This window comes from Ceratotherium simum, chromosome 6, assembly GCF_057802395.1.
Source record: "Ceratotherium simum simum isolate JZ-2026a chromosome 6, ASM5780239v1, whole genome shotgun sequence".
Lineage (NCBI taxonomy): Eukaryota > Metazoa > Chordata > Mammalia > Perissodactyla > Rhinocerotidae > Ceratotherium > Ceratotherium simum.
In genome coordinates, this window is record NC_141905.1 from 17,251,391 (window position 1) to 17,270,768 (window position 19,378).

Below are 19,378 nucleotides of genomic sequence, written 5' to 3' on the forward strand. Positions count from 1 at the left end.
GAAGCAATTTTGAGGTGGTGGGGAAGGGACAGCTCATGGAGAGGAACGGATACTGAGTATAGAGAGCTCTTTCAAGGGGTTTTGTGTATAGTGGAACACAGAAATGGGGCAGTTGCTGGTCGGATAAGAGAAGTTTTATTTTCTTAAGAGGGAGAAAGTAATGTTTATGTGCTGATTGAAATGATTCAGTAGAGGGAAATTTTGAAGTTGCGAGGAGGGCGACATTTGCTTGTTGGTGTCCAAGAGGCGGTGGAAGTGCACGGGATGCAGGGCGCAGGCGGAGAGGCTGGTCTTAGACGGGAGCACTGATAGGAAGGCAGGTGCAGTTCGGCAGGTGGATGTAGGACGTTGTAGAAATTCTCTTCTGATTTATTCTGTTTTCTTAGTGAAAGAGGAAACAGTGAGGATGGAGAAGGAAGTGTTGGAAGTTTGAGGAGGTGTGAATATTTGGGAAAGAGGTTAGTAAATGGACTAGGGAAATGTTGTAGGCTTGCTGGGAAGCACTAGGGGTGCACTCAGCGAGTGATCGTGAATTTAAAGTGAAAACATCAGTGTGGCTGTGTAAATAGAACGCAGTCTGTGTTATATAACGCCATCTCAGACTATATCTAATGAGATCAGATTCATGGATCGTGCACCCATATGTACATAAATGAAGAATTTTTGTAAAATGATGTTCCAGTGGTTATTTTTTTAAAATTCAGAATAACTATAAAATGTTTATTTTTATATTTGAGGAAATAGATTTTTAGTTATAACTCTCCCTTTAGTTACATTGGATTATACGGGCCAAAGTAACTGGCCTTAAACAAACACACTTCTGTCCTAACTGCTTGCTGAATTTGTCTCGATAGTGTATTTGATGCTTTTTGCGGAGTCTCACTTTTTTCCTTGTGCTTCTATTTTCTGGCCTTGATTAATCTCTTGTGTCTATTTGTACTTTTCTTCCTGAGATAGCTTTTATTTTTTTAAATTGTGGTAAAATATATATAACATACAATTTACACTTTAACCTTTTTTTTTTTTTATGAGGAAGATCAACCCTGTGCTAACATCTGCCAATCCTCCTCTTTTTTTGCTGAGGAAGACTGGCCCTGGGCTAACATCCGTGCCCATCTTCCTCCACTTTATATGGGACGCTGCCACAGCATGGCCTGACAAGCGGTGTGCCAGTTCACGCCCGGGATCCGAACCCAGGCCGTCAGCAGTGGAGCGCACGTACTTAACCACTGCGCCACGGGGCCGGCCCTCACTTTAACTATTTTTAAGTGTACAGTTCAGTGACATGAAGTACGTTCACACTGTTGTGCAGCCATCACCACCATCCATCTCCAGAACTTTTTCATCATGACAAACTGAATCTCTGTACCTAGTAGACAATAACTCCCCATTCTTGCCCCCTTGCCAGCCCCTGGTAACCACTGTTCAACTTTCTGTCTCTATGAATTTGACTCCTCTAGGTAACTCATATAAGTGGAATCATACAGTATTTGTGCTTTTGTGTTGGGCTTATTTCACTTAGCATAATGTCTTCAAGGTTCATCCATGTTGTAGCATGTGTCAGAATTTCATTTATTTTTAAGTCTGAATGATACTCCAGTGTACGTATATGCTATATTTTGTTTATTTATCTGTTGATGGAAATGTGGGTTGTTTCCACCTTTTGGCTATGCAAATAATGCTGCTGTGAACATTGGTGTACAAACATCTGTTCAAGTCCCTGGTTTCACTTTTTTTGGGTATATACCCAGAAGTGGAATTGCTAGATCGTATGCTAATTCTATGTTTAGTTTTTGAGGAACTGCCATTCTGTTTTTCATAGTGGCTGCACCATTTTACATTCCAATCAGCAATGCACAAGGGTTCCAATTTCTCCATATCCTCACCAACACTTGCTTTTTTTTTTTTTTTTTAATGACCATCCTAATGGCTATGATGTGGTATCTCATGATTTTGACTGAGATAGCTTTTTGACCAATTCTGGGACCACTTCTTTTGGGATTCAGTTGACCACTGTCAATTATATGAGGCATAGAGTAGGAAACAAAACTATAAACACCATCCTGGTTGCATCTTTGCATGCAGTTTATATGTTGCTGTGATGGGGTGTTAATTTAGAGATATGGCAGTGACTGAGGGTTTGACTTGAGAGTGAAAGAGAGGTTCTTCTGTATTGTAATTCATAGGAACCACCATGGTGGTGATGATAATATTGGAAACATTAGCAGCAGCTACTTCTTTTCACATCACTTTGTTCTCTGTTCTTCACGCTCTAAGCTTTCCCTTGTAATCGGGTAAATTAAATTTATTTTAATCTAATGGCTTTGAATGTATCTGAGGAAAGTAAATTTTCTTTATGCTATTAATATAAGTTTGAGATTTAAGGAGTTTAGTATATATAGGAGAAAGAAAAGGCAGAGAATATAGAAGAGAGGAGTATTCTGTTCTTACCAGAGTATTCAGTTGTTACCATATTCACTGGTTATGGTTCTTACTTTTTTAGTAAAAAGCTTTACTTTCCAGTCATTTGCTGGTGGCTTCTTGACCTGGCAAGTGACTCATGAGATACTTCAGAGGCCATATAATACTCTCGTTTATAATAGGTAACACAAAAATTTAAAGTTAATGCCGTAATTTTTAATGCAGTAGGTAATCTTTTAAAAAGTGAACATTTCTAAGAGTGATAGATACAGCATTTTGTGACAGACACTTGTTCAGATCTTTTGCCTATTTTTGAATTGGGTTGTTTTCATACTCTTGTATGAAATGTATATAATGAGAGTTCATTATATATTCTGGATACACGTCCTTTGTTGGATATGTGATTTATGAATATTTTCTCCCTCTCTTCTAGCTTGTCTTTTCATTCCCTTAGCAGTGTGTTTTGTAGAGCACAAGTTTCAATTTTGATGAAGTGCATTTTATTTATTTTTTTGTTTTGTTTTATGGATTGTGCATTAGATATCACGTTTCAGAAATATTTGCCTTAACCCCAGGTCACATCGGATTTTCTCTTCTTTTTCCTATAAATATTTTATTGGTTTTTATTTTTAGATCTATGATACATTTTGAGTTGATTTTTTAAGGTGTAAGGTTTAGGTTGAGGTTCATTTTTTTGCCCATGGATACCCAGTTGCTCCAGCGCCATTTGTTGACAGGACTGTCCTTTCTCTGTTGAGTTGTTTTGTACTTTTGTCAAAAATTAATTGACCATGGTGGAAACAATCCAAAGTAGATGGTTGGATGAATGGATAAACAATATGTGGTACATCTATATTCCACCATAAAAAGGAATGAAGTACTAATATATGCTACAACATGGATGAACTTTGAAAACATTATGTTAAGGGAAAGAAACCAGTCACAGAAAACCACATATTATGTGATTCCATTTATATGAAATGTCTAGAATAGGTAAATCTATAGAGATAGAAAGTAGATCAGTGGTTGCTTAGGCCTGGGAGGGGACGGGGGTTATGGGATTGCTGGCTAAAGGATATGAAGTTTCTCTTTGTGGGGATGAAAATGTTCTAAAATTGACTATAGTGATGGTTTCACATTTCTGTGACTATACTAGATACTGTTGAATTATACACTTTTAATGGGTGTATGTTATGCAAACCGTGTTTCAATACAGTGGTTTAAAAATAATTAATTGGCTATATTTGTGAGAATCTGTTTCTGGACTATTCTGTTCTATTGATCTATATGTTTATTCTTTGCCAATACCACACTGTTTTGGTTACTGTAGATTTACAATAAGTCTTAAAATAGATAGTGTGATTCTCTCAAATTTCTTCTTCTTTGTCAAAAATATTTCTAGCTATTTTAGTTCCTTTGCCTTTCGTTATAAACTTTATAATCAGCTTGTCTGTATTTACAAAAAAAATCCTGCTAGAATTTTGATTGGAATTGCATTAAATCTACAGATCAATTTGTGGACAATTGCCTTCTTTATTATATTGACTTTTAATCCATGAATATAGTATGTCTCTTGACTTATTTAGGTTGTTTTTGATTTCTTTCATCCGAGTTTTACGGTTTTCAGCATATATATCTTGTACAGGTTTTGTTAGATTTATACCTAAGTATTTCTTTTGAGGGGAAACTATTGTAAATTGATACATTTTTTAAATTTTTGGTTTTCACTTGTACATTACTAGTATACAGAAAAATGATTGATTTTTGTGTGTTGACGTTGTATCCTGTGACCTTGCTGAAGCATTTATTAGTTGGAGTTTTTTAAATAGATTCCTTGGGATTTCCTTTGTAGACAATCATGTCATTTGTGAATGGGGACAGGTATACTTCTAGAGTTGTTCATAGTATTCCCTTATCCTTTTAATGCCTGCAGCGTCTGGGGTCTGTAGTAATATCCTTTTCTATTCCTGATGGTGGCAATTTGTGTCCTCCTTCTCTCTGTCTCTCTAAGTGGTTTATCAATTTTATTGACCTTTTCAAAGAACCAGCTTTTGGTTTCATTGATTTTCTCTATTGATTTTTCTCTGTTCAATTTCATTATTTCTGTTTCTCGTTTGCATTTTTCTGCTTGCTTTGGTTTATTTTGCCTTTTTTAATAATGGAAGCCTAGATTATTGATTTTAGATCTTCTTTTTTAAAATGACATCTAATGCTATAAATTTTCCTCTTAAGTTTTGCCTTAACTGCATCCCACACTTTTTGGTATGTTGTATTTTCTGTTCAAAATATTTTCTAACTTTTCTTGAGACTTACTTTCTCTTTGACTCATGAATTATTTAGAAATGTATCTGGAGATTTTCCAGTTATCTTTCTGTTATTGCTTTTTAATTTAATCCCATTACGGTCAGAGAGTATAGTTTGTACAATTTCAGTTTTTAAAATTTGTTAAGGTTTGGTTTATGATCTAAGATATGGTCTGTCTTGGTGAGTGTTCCATATAAATTTGAAAGAATGTGTATTCTGCTATTGTTGAGTGTTCTATAAATGTCATTTATATCTAAGAGTTTCATAGTGTTTTTCAGTTTTATATCCTTGCTGATTTTCTGTTTACTCTTTCTATTGCTGAGAGAGGAATGTTGACATCAACTATAATTTTGAATTTGTCTTTCTCTCCTTTTAGTTCTGTCAGTTTTGCTTCATGTATTTTGAAGTTCTCGTTAGGTGCATTTGCATTTAGGATTGTGAGTTTTTTTGGTGAGTTGACTCTTTTATCATTATGTATTGTCCCTTTTTATTCCTGCTTATTTTCTTTACTCTGAAGTCTAGTTTGTCTGATAGTAGTATAAGCACTCATACTTTCTTTTGATTATAATTTGCATAGTGTATTTTTTTCTGGCCTTTTATTCTATGTAGATCATTATATTTGAAGTTAATTTCTTACAGACAGCATATAGTTGGTTCTTGATTTTTTTATCCATTCTAACAGTCTCTGTCTTTTAATTGGTTAGACCATTTTCATTTAATGTAACTACTTAACATATGTTTGGATTTAGGTCTGTCATTTTATTTTTTGTATTTTATTTATTCCTTCTGTTTTTCATCTCTCTCTTTCCCCTTTTTTGGCTTCTTTTGGGCAGTTTGAACATTATTTCTTATTCCATGTTAATTTATCTATTGCATTTTTTACTAGATGTCCAAAGATTTTTTTGTCCAAAGATGTCCAAAAGATTTTTTTATGATTTCTCTAGGGATTATAATATGCATACTTAACTTTTCACAGTTTATTTAGAATTAATATTTTACCACTTGAAGTGAATGTAGAAACTTTACTACCTTGTAGGTCCCTTTACCCTCCTCCTCCATCTGTTATAGTTGTCTTATATCTGCATTTGTTGAAAATCCTACCAGACAATGTCAGAATTTTTGCTTTCAGCCATCACACAAATTTAAAAGAACTCAGCAGAAGAATAGCCTATTATATTTACTCAGCCATTTACAGTTTCTTTTGCTTTTTTCATTCTTGGTGTTCCCATATTTCCTTATGGCATCCTATCCCTTTTGCTTGAAAATAATTCTTTTAGCATTTCTTTTGGAACAGGCTTGTTGGCAATGAATTCTCTTAGTTTTCCTTCATCTGAGAATGTCTTTATTTCACCTTCTGAAGAATATTTTTGCTGGATGGTTTGATAGATCTTTTCTTTCAGCAATTTAAAAATGTTCCATTTGCTTCTGGCCTCCATGGTTTCTCATTAGAACTCTGAAATAATTAAAATTCCTCTTCCCCTAGGTAATATATTGTTTTTCTATGCCTTCAGGATTGTTTCTTTGTGTTAGTTTTCAGCAGTTTGGTTATACTGTTTCTGGGCATGAATTTCTTTGGGCTTATTCGCTTTTGGGTTCCCTGAACTTCTTGAATCTGTAGGTTTATACTCCTTACCAAATTTGGAAAGTTTCAGCCATTTTTTTATTCAAATATTTTTTTCAGCACCAGCCTTTCTCCTTATGGGACTCTAATGATATGAATATTAGATCTTTATTATTATCCCACAGGTCTCTGAGGCTCTATTTTTTTAATCACTTTTTTCCCTCTCTTGTTCAGATTGCATATTTTATTGATCTGTTTTCAAGTTCACTGACTCTTTTCTCTTGCATCTCCTTTCTGTTATTGATCCCATCCAGCGAGGGTTTTTTTATTTCAATTCTTATCCTTTTCAGTTATAAAATTTCTGTTTGACTTTTGTGTATATCTTCTCTTTCTTTGCTGAGACTTTCTATTTTTTTATTTGTTTCAAGAGTGTTCTTTCTTGATTGTTGAAGCATTTTTATAGTAGCTGCTGTAAAGTCTTTGTCAGATTATTCTAACATCAACATCATCTCAGTATTGTCATTTGTAGATTGTCTTTTCCTAGGAATTTCCTGATGCTTTATGGCCCAGTTATTTTGGATTGTACCCTAGATATTTTGAATATTATATTATGAGACTCTGGATCTTGTTTAAATCCTGTGGAGAATGTTGTTATTTTGTTGAGCAGTCAGTCAGCCTGGTTAGGTTCAGGCCTCAACTCAGACCAGCTTTTCTGGGTATTGCTTCCACTGTCAGTTTTGTTTCAAATCCTTTGCAGTGCTCTCTTGACCTCTGCCCCTGTGTTCTATTAGTGCCAGTCTGGGGCCTGGGCAGTTGTCACTCCGTTAGTCTGTGGTCTACTGAGTGGTATCAGATCCAGGTGTAGTAGCTCGGGGGAGCCCAGGAGTTCATAAACCACTTTCTGGGGCCCTTTTTCCTGAGCGCCTCCCTCTGTGGAATCTCGTATGGACTCACTAGCTGCTTCCCTGGGGTTTCCCTTTTTCCTTCTTTGACCAGAAAGTTGGGGCCCATTCTGCTGCCTGCTTTCTTGACTGCTCCTGCCTCTGGTTCCAGTCTGTAGGAAGACCAGAGTAAACCCACTGCTGTTCAGTGTGACTTCTTCCTGAATCCATCTGCTACTTTTTACCTTTTGGAGTCTTCAAGTAGCTGCTTCAAAAATTCCGTCCAGGTTTGATAGCTTTCTCCGTGTATTGATGAATATTGTCTTATTGGAATTCATTTTTGGTGATTCACCCGTATGATTAACATAGTTGTACTTTTACTAGAATATCTGGTGTATTTTGTACCAAATAACTTATTTCTTTTATTTTAGTTGCACTCTTTTTTTCCCATACAGATGAGGTATTTACTCTTCTTCAGAACTTTGTCATGTCTACTACAGAGAGCATTTCTGAATTTATTCTCAGAAGACTTACTATGAATGAACTAAGCAGTGTAAGTACTCATTGGAGTAACTTTTCATTCTTTTTGTTAATATTTGAGTGATTACTGACTGGCAGGCACAGTATTAAATTGAAAAGAAAATTACTTTAATGTGATAGTTTCTTGAGAAGCGACCTTAGGAAGCAGAAACAATTTAAGATTTGGAGTCTCCTAGTTCCAGTTCTATCTGTGTAATGCCTGTGACCTTGAGAAGGTTATGTAGCTTCTCAGCTTCAGTTTCCTCATCTGCAAAATGGAGAAAATACATCTGCTTCCCAGGGCTTAGAGAGTTTCAAACAGTATAACGTATTTGAAGTGCTTAGCATATTCAATGCATATTTGGTCCCGGAATCCAGAGATTTGGCAGGTTTGGGATGGGACCGGGTATCAGTACATGTGTATTTTTAAAGCTCTGTAAGTGATTCTGAAATGCAATTAGAGTTGGGAACAATATGTCTGAGGTAAAGAGGATGCTCTGTGAATGTAGCTATCTTCTCTGTCTCTACTCTCCACATGTTTGTTCTTACTAGGACATTCGAAAAAAATTAATGAAGTTTTTTTCCTCCTTTCTTCAAGAATATTTTAAAAATACCAATTCTTACAAAAATGCCTATTAGTCTTAATTTTTTTTTGGTTGAAATCTCTAGGGAAAATGTGGAAGCAATTAGAATCATTAGATTATCAATAAAATGAGAACATATACTGATCGTAACAATACCTAATTAAGTTTGTTTTGTTTGATAGCTGGTAAGCAGGTGTAAAAATGTAAAAAGACAAATTTTATATGGAAAGACCTGAGATGTTATGATAGGAAGCAAAAATATAAATAAAAAAACTCTATAAAAATATAAGAAGAAAAAAGGGGAGGGTTTATCTTTAGCTTTCTTCTTATTAAGAAGTTGTTAATAGTAGTTTTGCTACACCTAAATTTCCAAGAAGGCATTTAATAAAGAAGTAACTTTTTTTGTTTGATTTGCTCCAACATCACTTTATTATCATGAGTATTATTTTACCTTTTTATTATGGAAATTTTCAGACACACACAAAAGATATATAATGAACCTCCTTGTACCCATTTTATGACATAAATATTTTTGTTTGTTTGGAATTTGAAACTAAAAATAACTTTAAAAAGGGAAAAGTTAATGTGATTTTATCTTTTAGATGCAGAGATTTTAAAAAGTAAATTCAGGGGGCCAACCTGGTGGCGTAATGGTTAAATTCTCATGCTCCACTTCAGAGGCCCAGGGTTCACAGGTTTGGATCCCGGACACAGATCGACACACTGCTTATCAAACCATGCTGTGGCCGCGTCCCATATAAAGTAGAGGAAGATGAGCACGGATATTAGCCCAGGGCCAGTCTTCCTCAGCAAAAAGACAGGATTGGCAATGGATGTTAGCTCAGGGCTAATATTCCTCACAAAATAAAAAAGTAAACTCAGTTTATGATAGTTTACAATTATTGGGAAAAATTCACTCTTTAATAAATTAGGTATTAGAATTCCCAATTAAGTACATTTGTTTGGTAGCTTAGAGTTTAATAAAAATCTCTTCCCCCACTTTCCCTCACCTCAGCGGTGTGATGGTCAGTGTTTAACAACCAGCTCTCAGGGGAAAAAGCCCTGATTTGTAGTATTTATCAATTTCCATGGCTGATTTCAAGCTGCTGAATCAGAGAGAGATGAACGGTCATCCTTGCAGTGCGGGCTGGCTCCAGCACACAGCTGCCTCACCTTTGCTTCACAGAGGAAACAGTAGCCACCAGACGGAATCGCCTCAATTTCTGTCTGTCAGATGTCTCTACGCCCCCCACACCTGAATCCGTCCTCCTTGCCTTCCTCTGCTCCAGTGGAGTAAGGCAGCTGGATTTCATCTGCTTCCCTTTTCTCAGGGACTTGACACTATTGATTATCCTCTCTCCTTCTTGTATTTTCAACCTCTTCTTTTCTCCTGGATTGTTTTCCTGAGCTATGAAACAGCTTTAAGAGTCCCTCCTCTTAAAAGAACTCTCTCTCAATTCCATGTTCCCTCTAGCACCCTATTTCCTTCTCTTTGTAAGTTATTATGTAAACAGATTGCTCTACTTCATTCTACCTCTATCATGACGCAGAAATGGCTCTGTAAAGCTGTCAGTGACTCCTGTGTCATAAACCTAATGGACGCTTTTCAAACCACATTTCTCTTGACTCTACTCCATTGAACACTGTTGACCACTTTCCCCTTGAAATACTAGCCCTCCTAAGCTTCTGTGACATCATCCTCTCCTGGTTTTCCCCTGTCTCTCTGGCCATTACCCCCATTAATTTTCCTTTGAATGTCCATTCTCTACTATGTAGCCTTGAAACTTGGAGCTTTCTAAAGCTTGGCCCTGGCCCCCTCTTTCCTCTGTCTTGGTGATCTCATCTGCAACCCCAGCTTCAGTTATGCCAGGGACCCTCACATCTGTCTCCTCCTCAGATTGCTCTTCTGAGCTTAACCCCCATTCAACCAACTGCTATTTACAACTTGAGTTGAATTTCTCACACTTATGCTATTCAAAACTGAACCCCTTATCATTCCTATAGGAGGTTCTCCGGATTCCCCTCCAGGGTCCCTTCTCAGTGAATGTACCACCATCTAACCAGTTTCTCAAACCCCAAACTTAGGAATCCTCCCTGGCACCTTTGTCCCTCACTCTCACCCCATACGGTCAGTCTAGCACCAGGTCCTGCAGTCGTTACCTTCTGTCTGCATTGTATCCTAGCGCTTGGCAGAGTGCCTGGATATAGTGGTTGCTCAGCGAAAGCTGATTAAATTAATGAAGTGTGTGCTTCCTGTGTGCCATTGAAGGCCTCCGAGGTGTAGTAATTGGTATAGTAATAATAATTAAGGCCACCACTCAGTGCTAGTCCATTTAGCGTGCTTTCTCTCACTTAATTCTTTCACAGACTCTGTGATAGATAGATATTACCCTCCCCGTTTTATGGATAAGGAATCTGAGGCCTAAAGAGGTTAGGTCACTTGCTGTAGGTCACAGAGCTGGTGAGTGGTAGAACTGGACTGAACCCAGTCAAAAAGACCTGCGTTTAATTCAGTCCCTCCCACTTACTAGCTCTGAGATGCTGGGTAAGTTGTTTAACCTCTCTGAAACTTAGTCTTAGGAAAGTGGGACATAATCTTCCTTGTAAGAATGGAGTATTGTAAACTGCCTGAAACAAAGGAAGTGGTAATTGTTATTGTTATTATTTATGATATATTATTAGCCCTGGGATGCAAGAATTGGTAGAACATAGTTTCTGCCTTCCAGGGTCTCATTGTTAAGGTGGGGAGTCAGATGCGTAAATTGTGGTTTGTGGTATAATTGTGCTGAGGGCAGAGTCACTGTGTCAGCACAGAGAAGGGAGTGCTTAGCTCTGCATGGGGAGATCATGGAAGGCTTCTTGGAGGAAATGATTTTTTCCCGCATCAATGTCTTGTTTTAGTACTTCTAAATAAACTTAATTTATTTCCTATCTGAACTCTCGTAGTTCTGTGAAAATCATGGACCCTGCTTAAATGTTTTATTGTTTGTCTTAGATTTCAGATCTGGATCGCTGTCATTTATACCTGATGGTATTAACTGAGCTTATAAATATCCATGTGAAGGTTGGGTGGAAAAGAGGTAACCCCATTTGGAGGGTTATTTCTCCTTTGAAAAATGCATCCATTCGGCATCTCCAAGAGATGGACAGTGGACAGGTAATCCTCTTTGATTTAAGGTTTGTAGTTATGCTGAGTAAGGCATACATGGAATACATATTTGATTATTATACAATATTTTGATTTCATAAAAAGCATCTGCTGAAATTTAAGTTTTAAGATAGTATTCTTCATAATATCTGATGAAGATTGGGATTCCTATCATAATATTAGGTATATAACAAAGGTGTGCTGACTTCAATCTTCACATTGTTTAGATACAGATGGTGGACTAGCCCTTTTGCCCTTGTACTAGAAAGGGACACTTTAATGTGTCCAGTTTCATCATTTCTATCTCATTTTCTAGCCTGGTCGTCCACTGCTTTTTCTCTTCCTTCCCACAATGCTCCCGATGCTGCAGTCACTCGAGGCTGTCACGTAGAGTTTCACAGATCACGAGCACATGTCACATCCTTCCTCATCTAGGCTTTCATTCTGTCTGATCCTTCCGCTAAGAATGCCCTCCCCTCCTATATGCACTTGTCAGTATCTGGTCTGTCCTTCATGGCCCAGCTCAAATCACATTTTCTCTTAGAGACCTTCTTGGATCAGTGTCTCATGCTTTCCTTTGTTTTCCTATTGCTCTTTGTGCCTCCATTACAGTGTTTATTTTCATCTTACTTGGTTTTGGAGTAATTCATGTCTTCTCCACTAGATTTTAGCACCTGGAGGTGTTTTTTAAACATGATGCAATAAAGTGTAGTGGTTAAGAACACAGGCTTTGGAGTTAGACTTCCTGGCTGTGAATCCTGGCTTTATCCTTGCTAGCCATGTGACCTTGGAAAAATCACTTAACCTCTCTGTGCCTCATTTATTGCACCTGCAAAATGAGGGCTATAGGATTGATGTGAGAATGAAAGTAAGCTCATACATCTTAAAACTTTAGAACAGTCCCTGGCCCATAGAAGGTCCTCAATAAAGGTTAGCTATAATAAATCTGAGCTGAATCATAGTCTAGGCCAGGCTGCTAATTAAAACAAACTACTTGATTGCTTTAATAATCTAATTTTTAAGTAGTTTTCAAGAACTGTCCTAAAAGAAAACGATAAAAGGACTGATTAATGTTCTAGCATCATGTCCAGTGCATATTAGTATGTTGGTGTTATGAAAGGACATTGTGAGTTTTGAATGTAGACAAAATCATGAACCATGCCACAGTACTTCTTAAAGATTGGCTTGCTTTCTTTAATAATTTGCTGAATTACATTAAGGTTAACAGGGATTGTACTGGCTCAAAAGTAACACTACATTTTATTTCATATGTTGGCAGTGCTGCTGTGTAAAATTTATCTGTAGAGATATTTGACTTATTTTGGGAGGTGAAGGAAGGTATGGAATAAGTAGAAGGTTCCTTCCTGGTGGAGAGTTTACTGGTTGGCAGCAGTAGAGAGAACTGCTTTGGTCTCTCCCTGCAGCTATTTTTTATGTCTAGGTTCTCGCCTGCGCTCCTGGCTTCTTGGTTAGAGATTGTTTATTTTCTCTAAGTATGAAGCCAGGCTGTGGAGCCAACCCTGTGAAGTAGATTTTCTTTCTTTCCCTGTTTTATAGATGAGAAAACTAAAGTTCACTATGTCCACAGTCAGACTGTGGAGTGCACAGCCAGGATTCAGACCCAGGCCATGTGATGTGGTTCATGAGTCCAGCTCTTAACTGCTATGCTGCTGTGTCACCTTTCCAAAAGCAGCATACAGCTGATTGAAGAAGTTATTTATATATATGCCTGGAACCTTTTTTTTCTTTTTAATATACTTCAGCCAAACAGTTAATATAGGACTCACCCATAGGAGTGTTGTATCCAAATGTATATTCAAGTAGGAAAAAGGTTGAGAAGTACTAATTCACATGCAGTTTTGGGTTCTGTACATATCTAGTCTGTCATGTACTACTTCTAGGAACCCACCTGCCAAATAAAGAGATCAAATGTCTTAGTCTGAATTGCTGAATTTTTACTTCCACTTTAAATTTGTTCGCCACCAATCTGTACAAAAGTAGTGAAACTGAATGACATGTATTGGATTTCCTTTGATTCCCTCTTATGTTCAGTAGCAGACAGAAAGAGGGAAAGGAGCCATGAGATTTCCATACACTGGCCACTCAGGTCCTTACTGGTTAAGACTTGCTTATGTTAAATAATAGATTGTTCCATTTTCTCCTTAGGAGCCGACACTTGGTAGACAGATTCAGAGAGTCATTAGTATGGCTGCCTTGGCCATGGTCTGTGAGGCCATTGACCAGAAGCCAGAACTACAGCTGGACTCTCTGGATGCTGGACCCATGGAGAGGTTCCTTTCCTCTCTTCAGCTCAATCAGACGCTACAGAAGCCCCACACAGAAGAGCAAAGCAGGTGTGTTCACCCCTCAGAGTGCAGCATGTGCATGAAAGGCATCTTTATTGCTAATGTTTAAAAATCCGCTTTTGTTTCAGAGACTGGAACAACTGAGATAATTAGTGATTGCTCAACATTACTTATAGGGTTTTGGAAAGATTACTTATCATTCAGGATGATAATGTATTATCACATTATTCGTTTCTCTTACTGGAAACCCATTAACTTTTCTGCATTTACTTTTCAGCGAATCATTTAGAGTGAGTGAAAATATTTACTTTCAGGGTAGTTAGAAAATTGAGGTTTACGTGGTTTCCTTGTTTTTTTGGTAGGCAGGATATTTAATGATGAATTTACTTTCTCTCTTCAGAAGGATAGTGTACTACATATAAAAGAGATTGAGACAGACTTAAGGAAGGATGGGATAGTGACTTTATTTTCTGTTGCAGTTTTTTTGAAGAACCATCATCTTCCCAAGGATGGGGGAAAATAGTTGCACAGTATATTCACGATCAGTGGGTCTGCCTCTCTTTCCTGTTGAAAAAGTATCATACCCTTATACCAGCCTCAGAGGGTGAAGTACGGGAACCCATTCTCCCTGCTGTTCAAATGCCAATAAGAACTTTGCAGTCCGCACTAGACGCCCTCGCAGTTCTTCCTTCTGATCAAGTTTTACCTGTGTTCCATTGCATGAAAATTTTGGTTCCCAAGGTAAGATATGGTGAGACATGAATTGAAGAATACAGGAATGTAAATCAGTTTCTGAAATTAAATAATTACCTGTTTCTTTCTTTTTTTTTCTACCAGCTTCTGACCTCCTCTGAATCACTCTGCATAGAGTCTTTTGACATGGCTTGGAAAGTTATATCTTCTTTAAGCAACACTCAGTTGATATTCTGGTCTAATTTGAAAGCTTTTGTTCAGTTCGTTTTTGATACCAAAGTTCTTACCATTGCTGCAAAAATCAAGGGCCAGGCATATTTCAAAATAAAAGAGGTAACTTTTTTTTAATTGGGGTAAAACACACATAACATAAAATTTACTATCTTAACCATTTTTGAGTATACAGCTCAGTGGTGTTAAGTATATTCACATTGTTGTAACAGATCTCCAGAACTTTTTTTTATCTTGTGGAACTGAAACTCTATACCCACGAAACAACTCCCCTTTTCTCCCTCTCCCAGCCCCAGGTAACCACCATTCTACTTTCTGTTTCTATGAATTTGACTCCTTTAGATAAAATGGGATAACTTTTTGTTTTCTTTTTAATTTGTGTGACCTGTAACACGAGAAAGAAGAGATTTCTATTTGTAACTATGTATTAGATTTGTTATTTATTCATTCAGTCAATAAGTATTTTGAACCTTCTTCAATGTCATGAGTAAGAACAAGAAAATCTGTTAGGTGTAAAAGAGTAGGTGCAGGGCCAGCCCCCTGGCTTAGCGGTTAAGTGCACACGCTCCGCTACTGGTGGCCCGGGTTCGGATCCCGGGCGTGCACCGACGCACCGCTTCTCCGGCCATGCTGAGGCCGCGTCCCACATACAGCAACTAGAAGGATGTGCAACTATGACATACAACTATCTACTGGGGCTTTGAGGAGAAAAAGGAGGAGGATTGGCAATAGATGTTAGCTCAGAGCCGGTCTTCCTCAGCAAAAAGAGAAGGATTAGCATGGATGTTAGCTCAGGGCTGATCTTCCTCACAAAAAAAAAAAGAGTAGGTGCAAAACCGTAGTCCATGAACCACATCTGCCTCGCATACATATTTGATTTGGTTCATATAGTGTTTAAAATTTTGAATTAGTTGCCAGCTTTTAAGAATTGGGAAATTTGCATGAAAATCTGTATTTCCCCTTCTCTTGTAATCTTGGGAAACTGGATGATCTGGCAACACTCGTCATTCCTACAGGACAACAGTCACCTGGCCCGTCTAGATAGGGCATGCCCTGTCCCCTTCTCCCCTCCACAACCATTCCTCAATTTTTCCTGGATACTGCAGACAAACATCAGGGGTCATTTGTCCTTGCACTTATGCTGTTGCTTTTCTTGTGTGGGAAATATTTCCCTGAATATAACCTATCCCAAGGTCTCTCTGGTATCTGGAGGCATTGTGTTTACAACCACTGATGCACAGTAGGGAACATGACATGATGGAATGACATCATGCGTAGGAATTCATGTGTGCCTCCGTATCCAGAGGGGGAAGTGGACGTATAATCCTTTATTACCCTGCTGTCCTGCACTGCCTCTCAGTCCTTTTCTGCCCACAGCACAGGCTTAGAGACAGTGGTCTTTGCTGCCTCAGGGAAAGGGAGGCCACTGGTGGAAGGAAACTGAAAATGTAAAGGGCGAGGTGCTTTCTTCTCTTTCATTCCATTACTTTGGGCAGTTGTTTCTCTTGGAGAGTTCTGGGTGAATATCACCAGCAGTAAAATTGTATTTATTTTTATTATTAAGAAATGAAAAATTAGCATTCTGTGATTATTGATCATCATGCAAAATTCTAACAATAAAGAATTTTTAATTTTTTAGACTCTATTCATGGTTATGTTGAAACTATCATTTGAAGCCATTCAAGTAACAGTTTTTAACAACATTAATTTTTTTTAATTAAATTGGTCAAAGATTAAATGACCATTGTATTTCATTTCAGATTATGTACAAGATCATTGAAATGTCAGCTATAAAAACTGGAGTCTTCAATATGCTGATAAGTTATTGCTGCCGATCTTGGATAGTTTCTGCTTCAAATGTGTCCCAAGAATCTTTATCAAGTGCTAAAAATTATAGTGAACTTGTCCTTGAGGCTTGTATATTTGGAACTGTGTTTAGGCGTGATCAAAGGTAAAAGATGCCATTATTTCAACCTGTCATAAATTACAGTATTAAGTACCTGTCGGGTAGAATTATGTCTTTGTTTTGAGGCTTTCAATTGGAAGAATATAAAGTATTAGTTAACTTTAAATTTGGGGCTTTAATTTTTTTTCTGTCTAAAATCTGTTGTTTTTTGTCACATGTTTTTATGGAAAGACTTATTCAGGATGTACAGACCTTCATAGAAAATCTTGGACATGATTGTGCGGCAAACGTTGTTATTGAGAAGTAAGTATGGTGGATTTTCCATGTCTTGACATAATTCAAATATTCAAAATGTAACATCATATGGGAGTCATTCTGTATTAGTTAAATTTAGTAAATGTTTACTAGTGATATCTAACCTATTATAAGATGTTGAATGAGTCTTCAAAAGTATGTTAGAAATTATATTCCCTTGCTAATATATTTTCTTCAGGTCTGTCCCTATTTACTAAAATTTGATAAACTTTAAAAAAAATTTTAGTGCAGAGTCCAGCATAAATAAGGAAATGACCATAGGGAACATAAAATCCCTATCCCTCTTCTTTTTTTCGGTGAAGGGGTGATTATCAGCACACACATTTTATTCTCTTTTTGACTAAAATTCACCATTTAACAAGTCAATATGCCACACACAAAAATATAATCACTCTTGGAACAGGCCCTAAAGTTTTGATATCTGGGATAAGACTATTTTTATCTAACCACTGAATTAGTTTTTTTGAAGCATGTCAAATAGCTTTTTTTAAAGTTTTATTTTTTCACATAGTTTTTAAAAATGTGGGTGTGTGTGTTTATAAAGAAGATATAGTATTGTGTTGTTCACTTTGATTTTAGAGTTTAGGACAACAAATGATAATTGTGTAGTTATCACACAGTGTTTATTATTCTGAGAGTCAGCTGTGTTTTAAATCATCTGCCACTCTTCATTAAGTATATACATTTTTCATTGTTAATTATTTTCATTGATCTTTTTGTTTTCTTGGCTGGTTTAGTGTAGCAATAAAAGTGAACTTTTTTAGTTGATGGTTCTAAAATAATTTCTGCTAGACAAATGTCTTGTTAAATTAAAATGACTTTTATTCACATTATAACAGTTATAATGAACTTTGGAAATATTTAGTAACAATTTCACTTAATTTATCTTTCCACATTTGGATACTGAAAATGCTGGAATGCTTAGAGCACATGGTGCTTCCTGAGTTTGCCCGTCACTTAGAAAGCGTGCTCTTATAGAATGTGGCAAAGATGAGGCGCTGAGATGTTTGATGCGTGTTCTTGCCCCTGAGTAAACAGAGAGGTCTATGGCCCTCTTTCAGGAATAGTTTCATGAGCTATGAGCTGTTTTGTCCACAGATATGATAGTATTAACCTAGCCTCAGTAGTGTGTGCATTGTTTTTCAACACACATCACAGAAGTCTGGGTGAATTTGTGCTGGTTCAGACTTTCTGTACAGGCTCGCCTTTTGATATATTATTCATGTGTTATCTTCTGTCTATCCTGAATTAAAAAGCATTGTCCTTAGGTATGAACATACTTAATTTTAGAAAAATTTGGAAAGTTTTGATATTTGTTATATTTTGAAACTAATTTTGACATATTTTTCTATTTTGAAAATGTATTAACATAGTCTATCATTTTATATTTTTTAGCACTAAAAGAGAGGACCATTATGTGAGAATTTGTGCTGTCAAATTCCTGTGTTTATTAGATGGCTCGAATATGTCTCATAAGCTGTTTATGGAAGATCTTGCAATCAAGTTATTAGATAAAGTAAATATGTTTTATTTTACTTTAAAGTATCTTTGTTTTTGTATATTAACAAGTCAAAATCCAACATATGCTCTTTATGTTGACAGAATATGTATTTCTAAATATTTTTTATCAAGAAAAAAACATGAGGTTTTATGTTCCATATTTTTAGTTAAATCTTGGTTAGTAACTGTCCAACTCAAATTTTGTTTTAGGGAACAATAGTACTTTCCCTGTACTATCTAAACTTCACTCTGTGTATTTTCCAGTACCAGTCAAAACCAGTTATGTTTAGAGTGATATATCCATATATTGTTTTATGTAAGAAATGGAATAAAAAGGTCAAAATTTAGAAAGTGGCATAATGTGAAGAATTGATTTTTTTGAGTCTGCAAAATCATTTGTAAATGAACATCACACTGACTGCAGAATGGATTAACAAATATGGGGAGAAGATAGAAAGGGGTAAAGTCAAACATAATGCTCACTTCTGAATTTGAAGCTGAGATGGATGGAGTGCTTGGTCTGCTTTCCACCCTCTGGTTTGGACCCTGGGATGTAACCGATGACCACAGAACCAAGTCACCTGTATTGAAATAGCAGTGTCCACCATACATTTGTCTTCTGAAGGTAGCAGATCAGCTTTAGTTATGTAAAACCTAGGAAGTATTTTTTATGCAAAAACTCCATCCTTTGCACTGTTGGAGTCAGGGGAGATATGTCAGAGGAAATAGTGTTTTACTGGTTTCCTGAAGGATGAGTAGAATTTAAAGTAGCAGGATACTCCAGATAGAACACAAATATGTATTATCATGTATATTGATGTATAAATATAAGGGTGTTTTGAAGAAAAGTAAAGCAGAATAAGGAGGAGTGGTAGCTATTTAGATAGAAGGTCAGAGAGGGCCTCTCCAAAGGTGACATTGGGCTGAACTCTGGGTAAATTGTCAGTAAGAGGGGAGAATACCAGGAGAGGATGGTGTCCAGAGGCCAAATGAGGAAAGTGCTGCCTGC

At 36.8% G+C, this 19,378-nt stretch overlaps 1 protein-coding gene across 5 annotated transcripts in view; it reads left to right on the top strand.

Annotated features, from left to right (window-relative positions):
- Positions 1-19,378, top strand: part of TARBP1 (tRNA guanosine 2 -O-methyltransferase TARBP1) — an 88,386-nt gene that overhangs the window by 34,211 nt on the left and 34,797 nt on the right. For all 5 annotated transcript variants that reach the window (XM_087431929.1, XM_087431931.1, XM_087431932.1 and 2 more), the window contains exons 13-20: positions 7,623-7,720; positions 11,266-11,427; positions 13,585-13,772; positions 14,204-14,465; positions 14,562-14,750; positions 16,409-16,599; positions 16,786-16,857; positions 18,265-18,385. In XM_087431929.1, the coding sequence (XP_087288055.1) occupies positions 7,623-7,720; positions 11,266-11,427; positions 13,585-13,772; positions 14,204-14,465; positions 14,562-14,750; positions 16,409-16,599; positions 16,786-16,857; positions 18,265-18,385 (1,283 nt within the window). The remainder of the gene's footprint in view (positions 1-7,622; positions 7,721-11,265; positions 11,428-13,584; positions 13,773-14,203; positions 14,466-14,561; positions 14,751-16,408; positions 16,600-16,785; positions 16,858-18,264; positions 18,386-19,378) is intronic.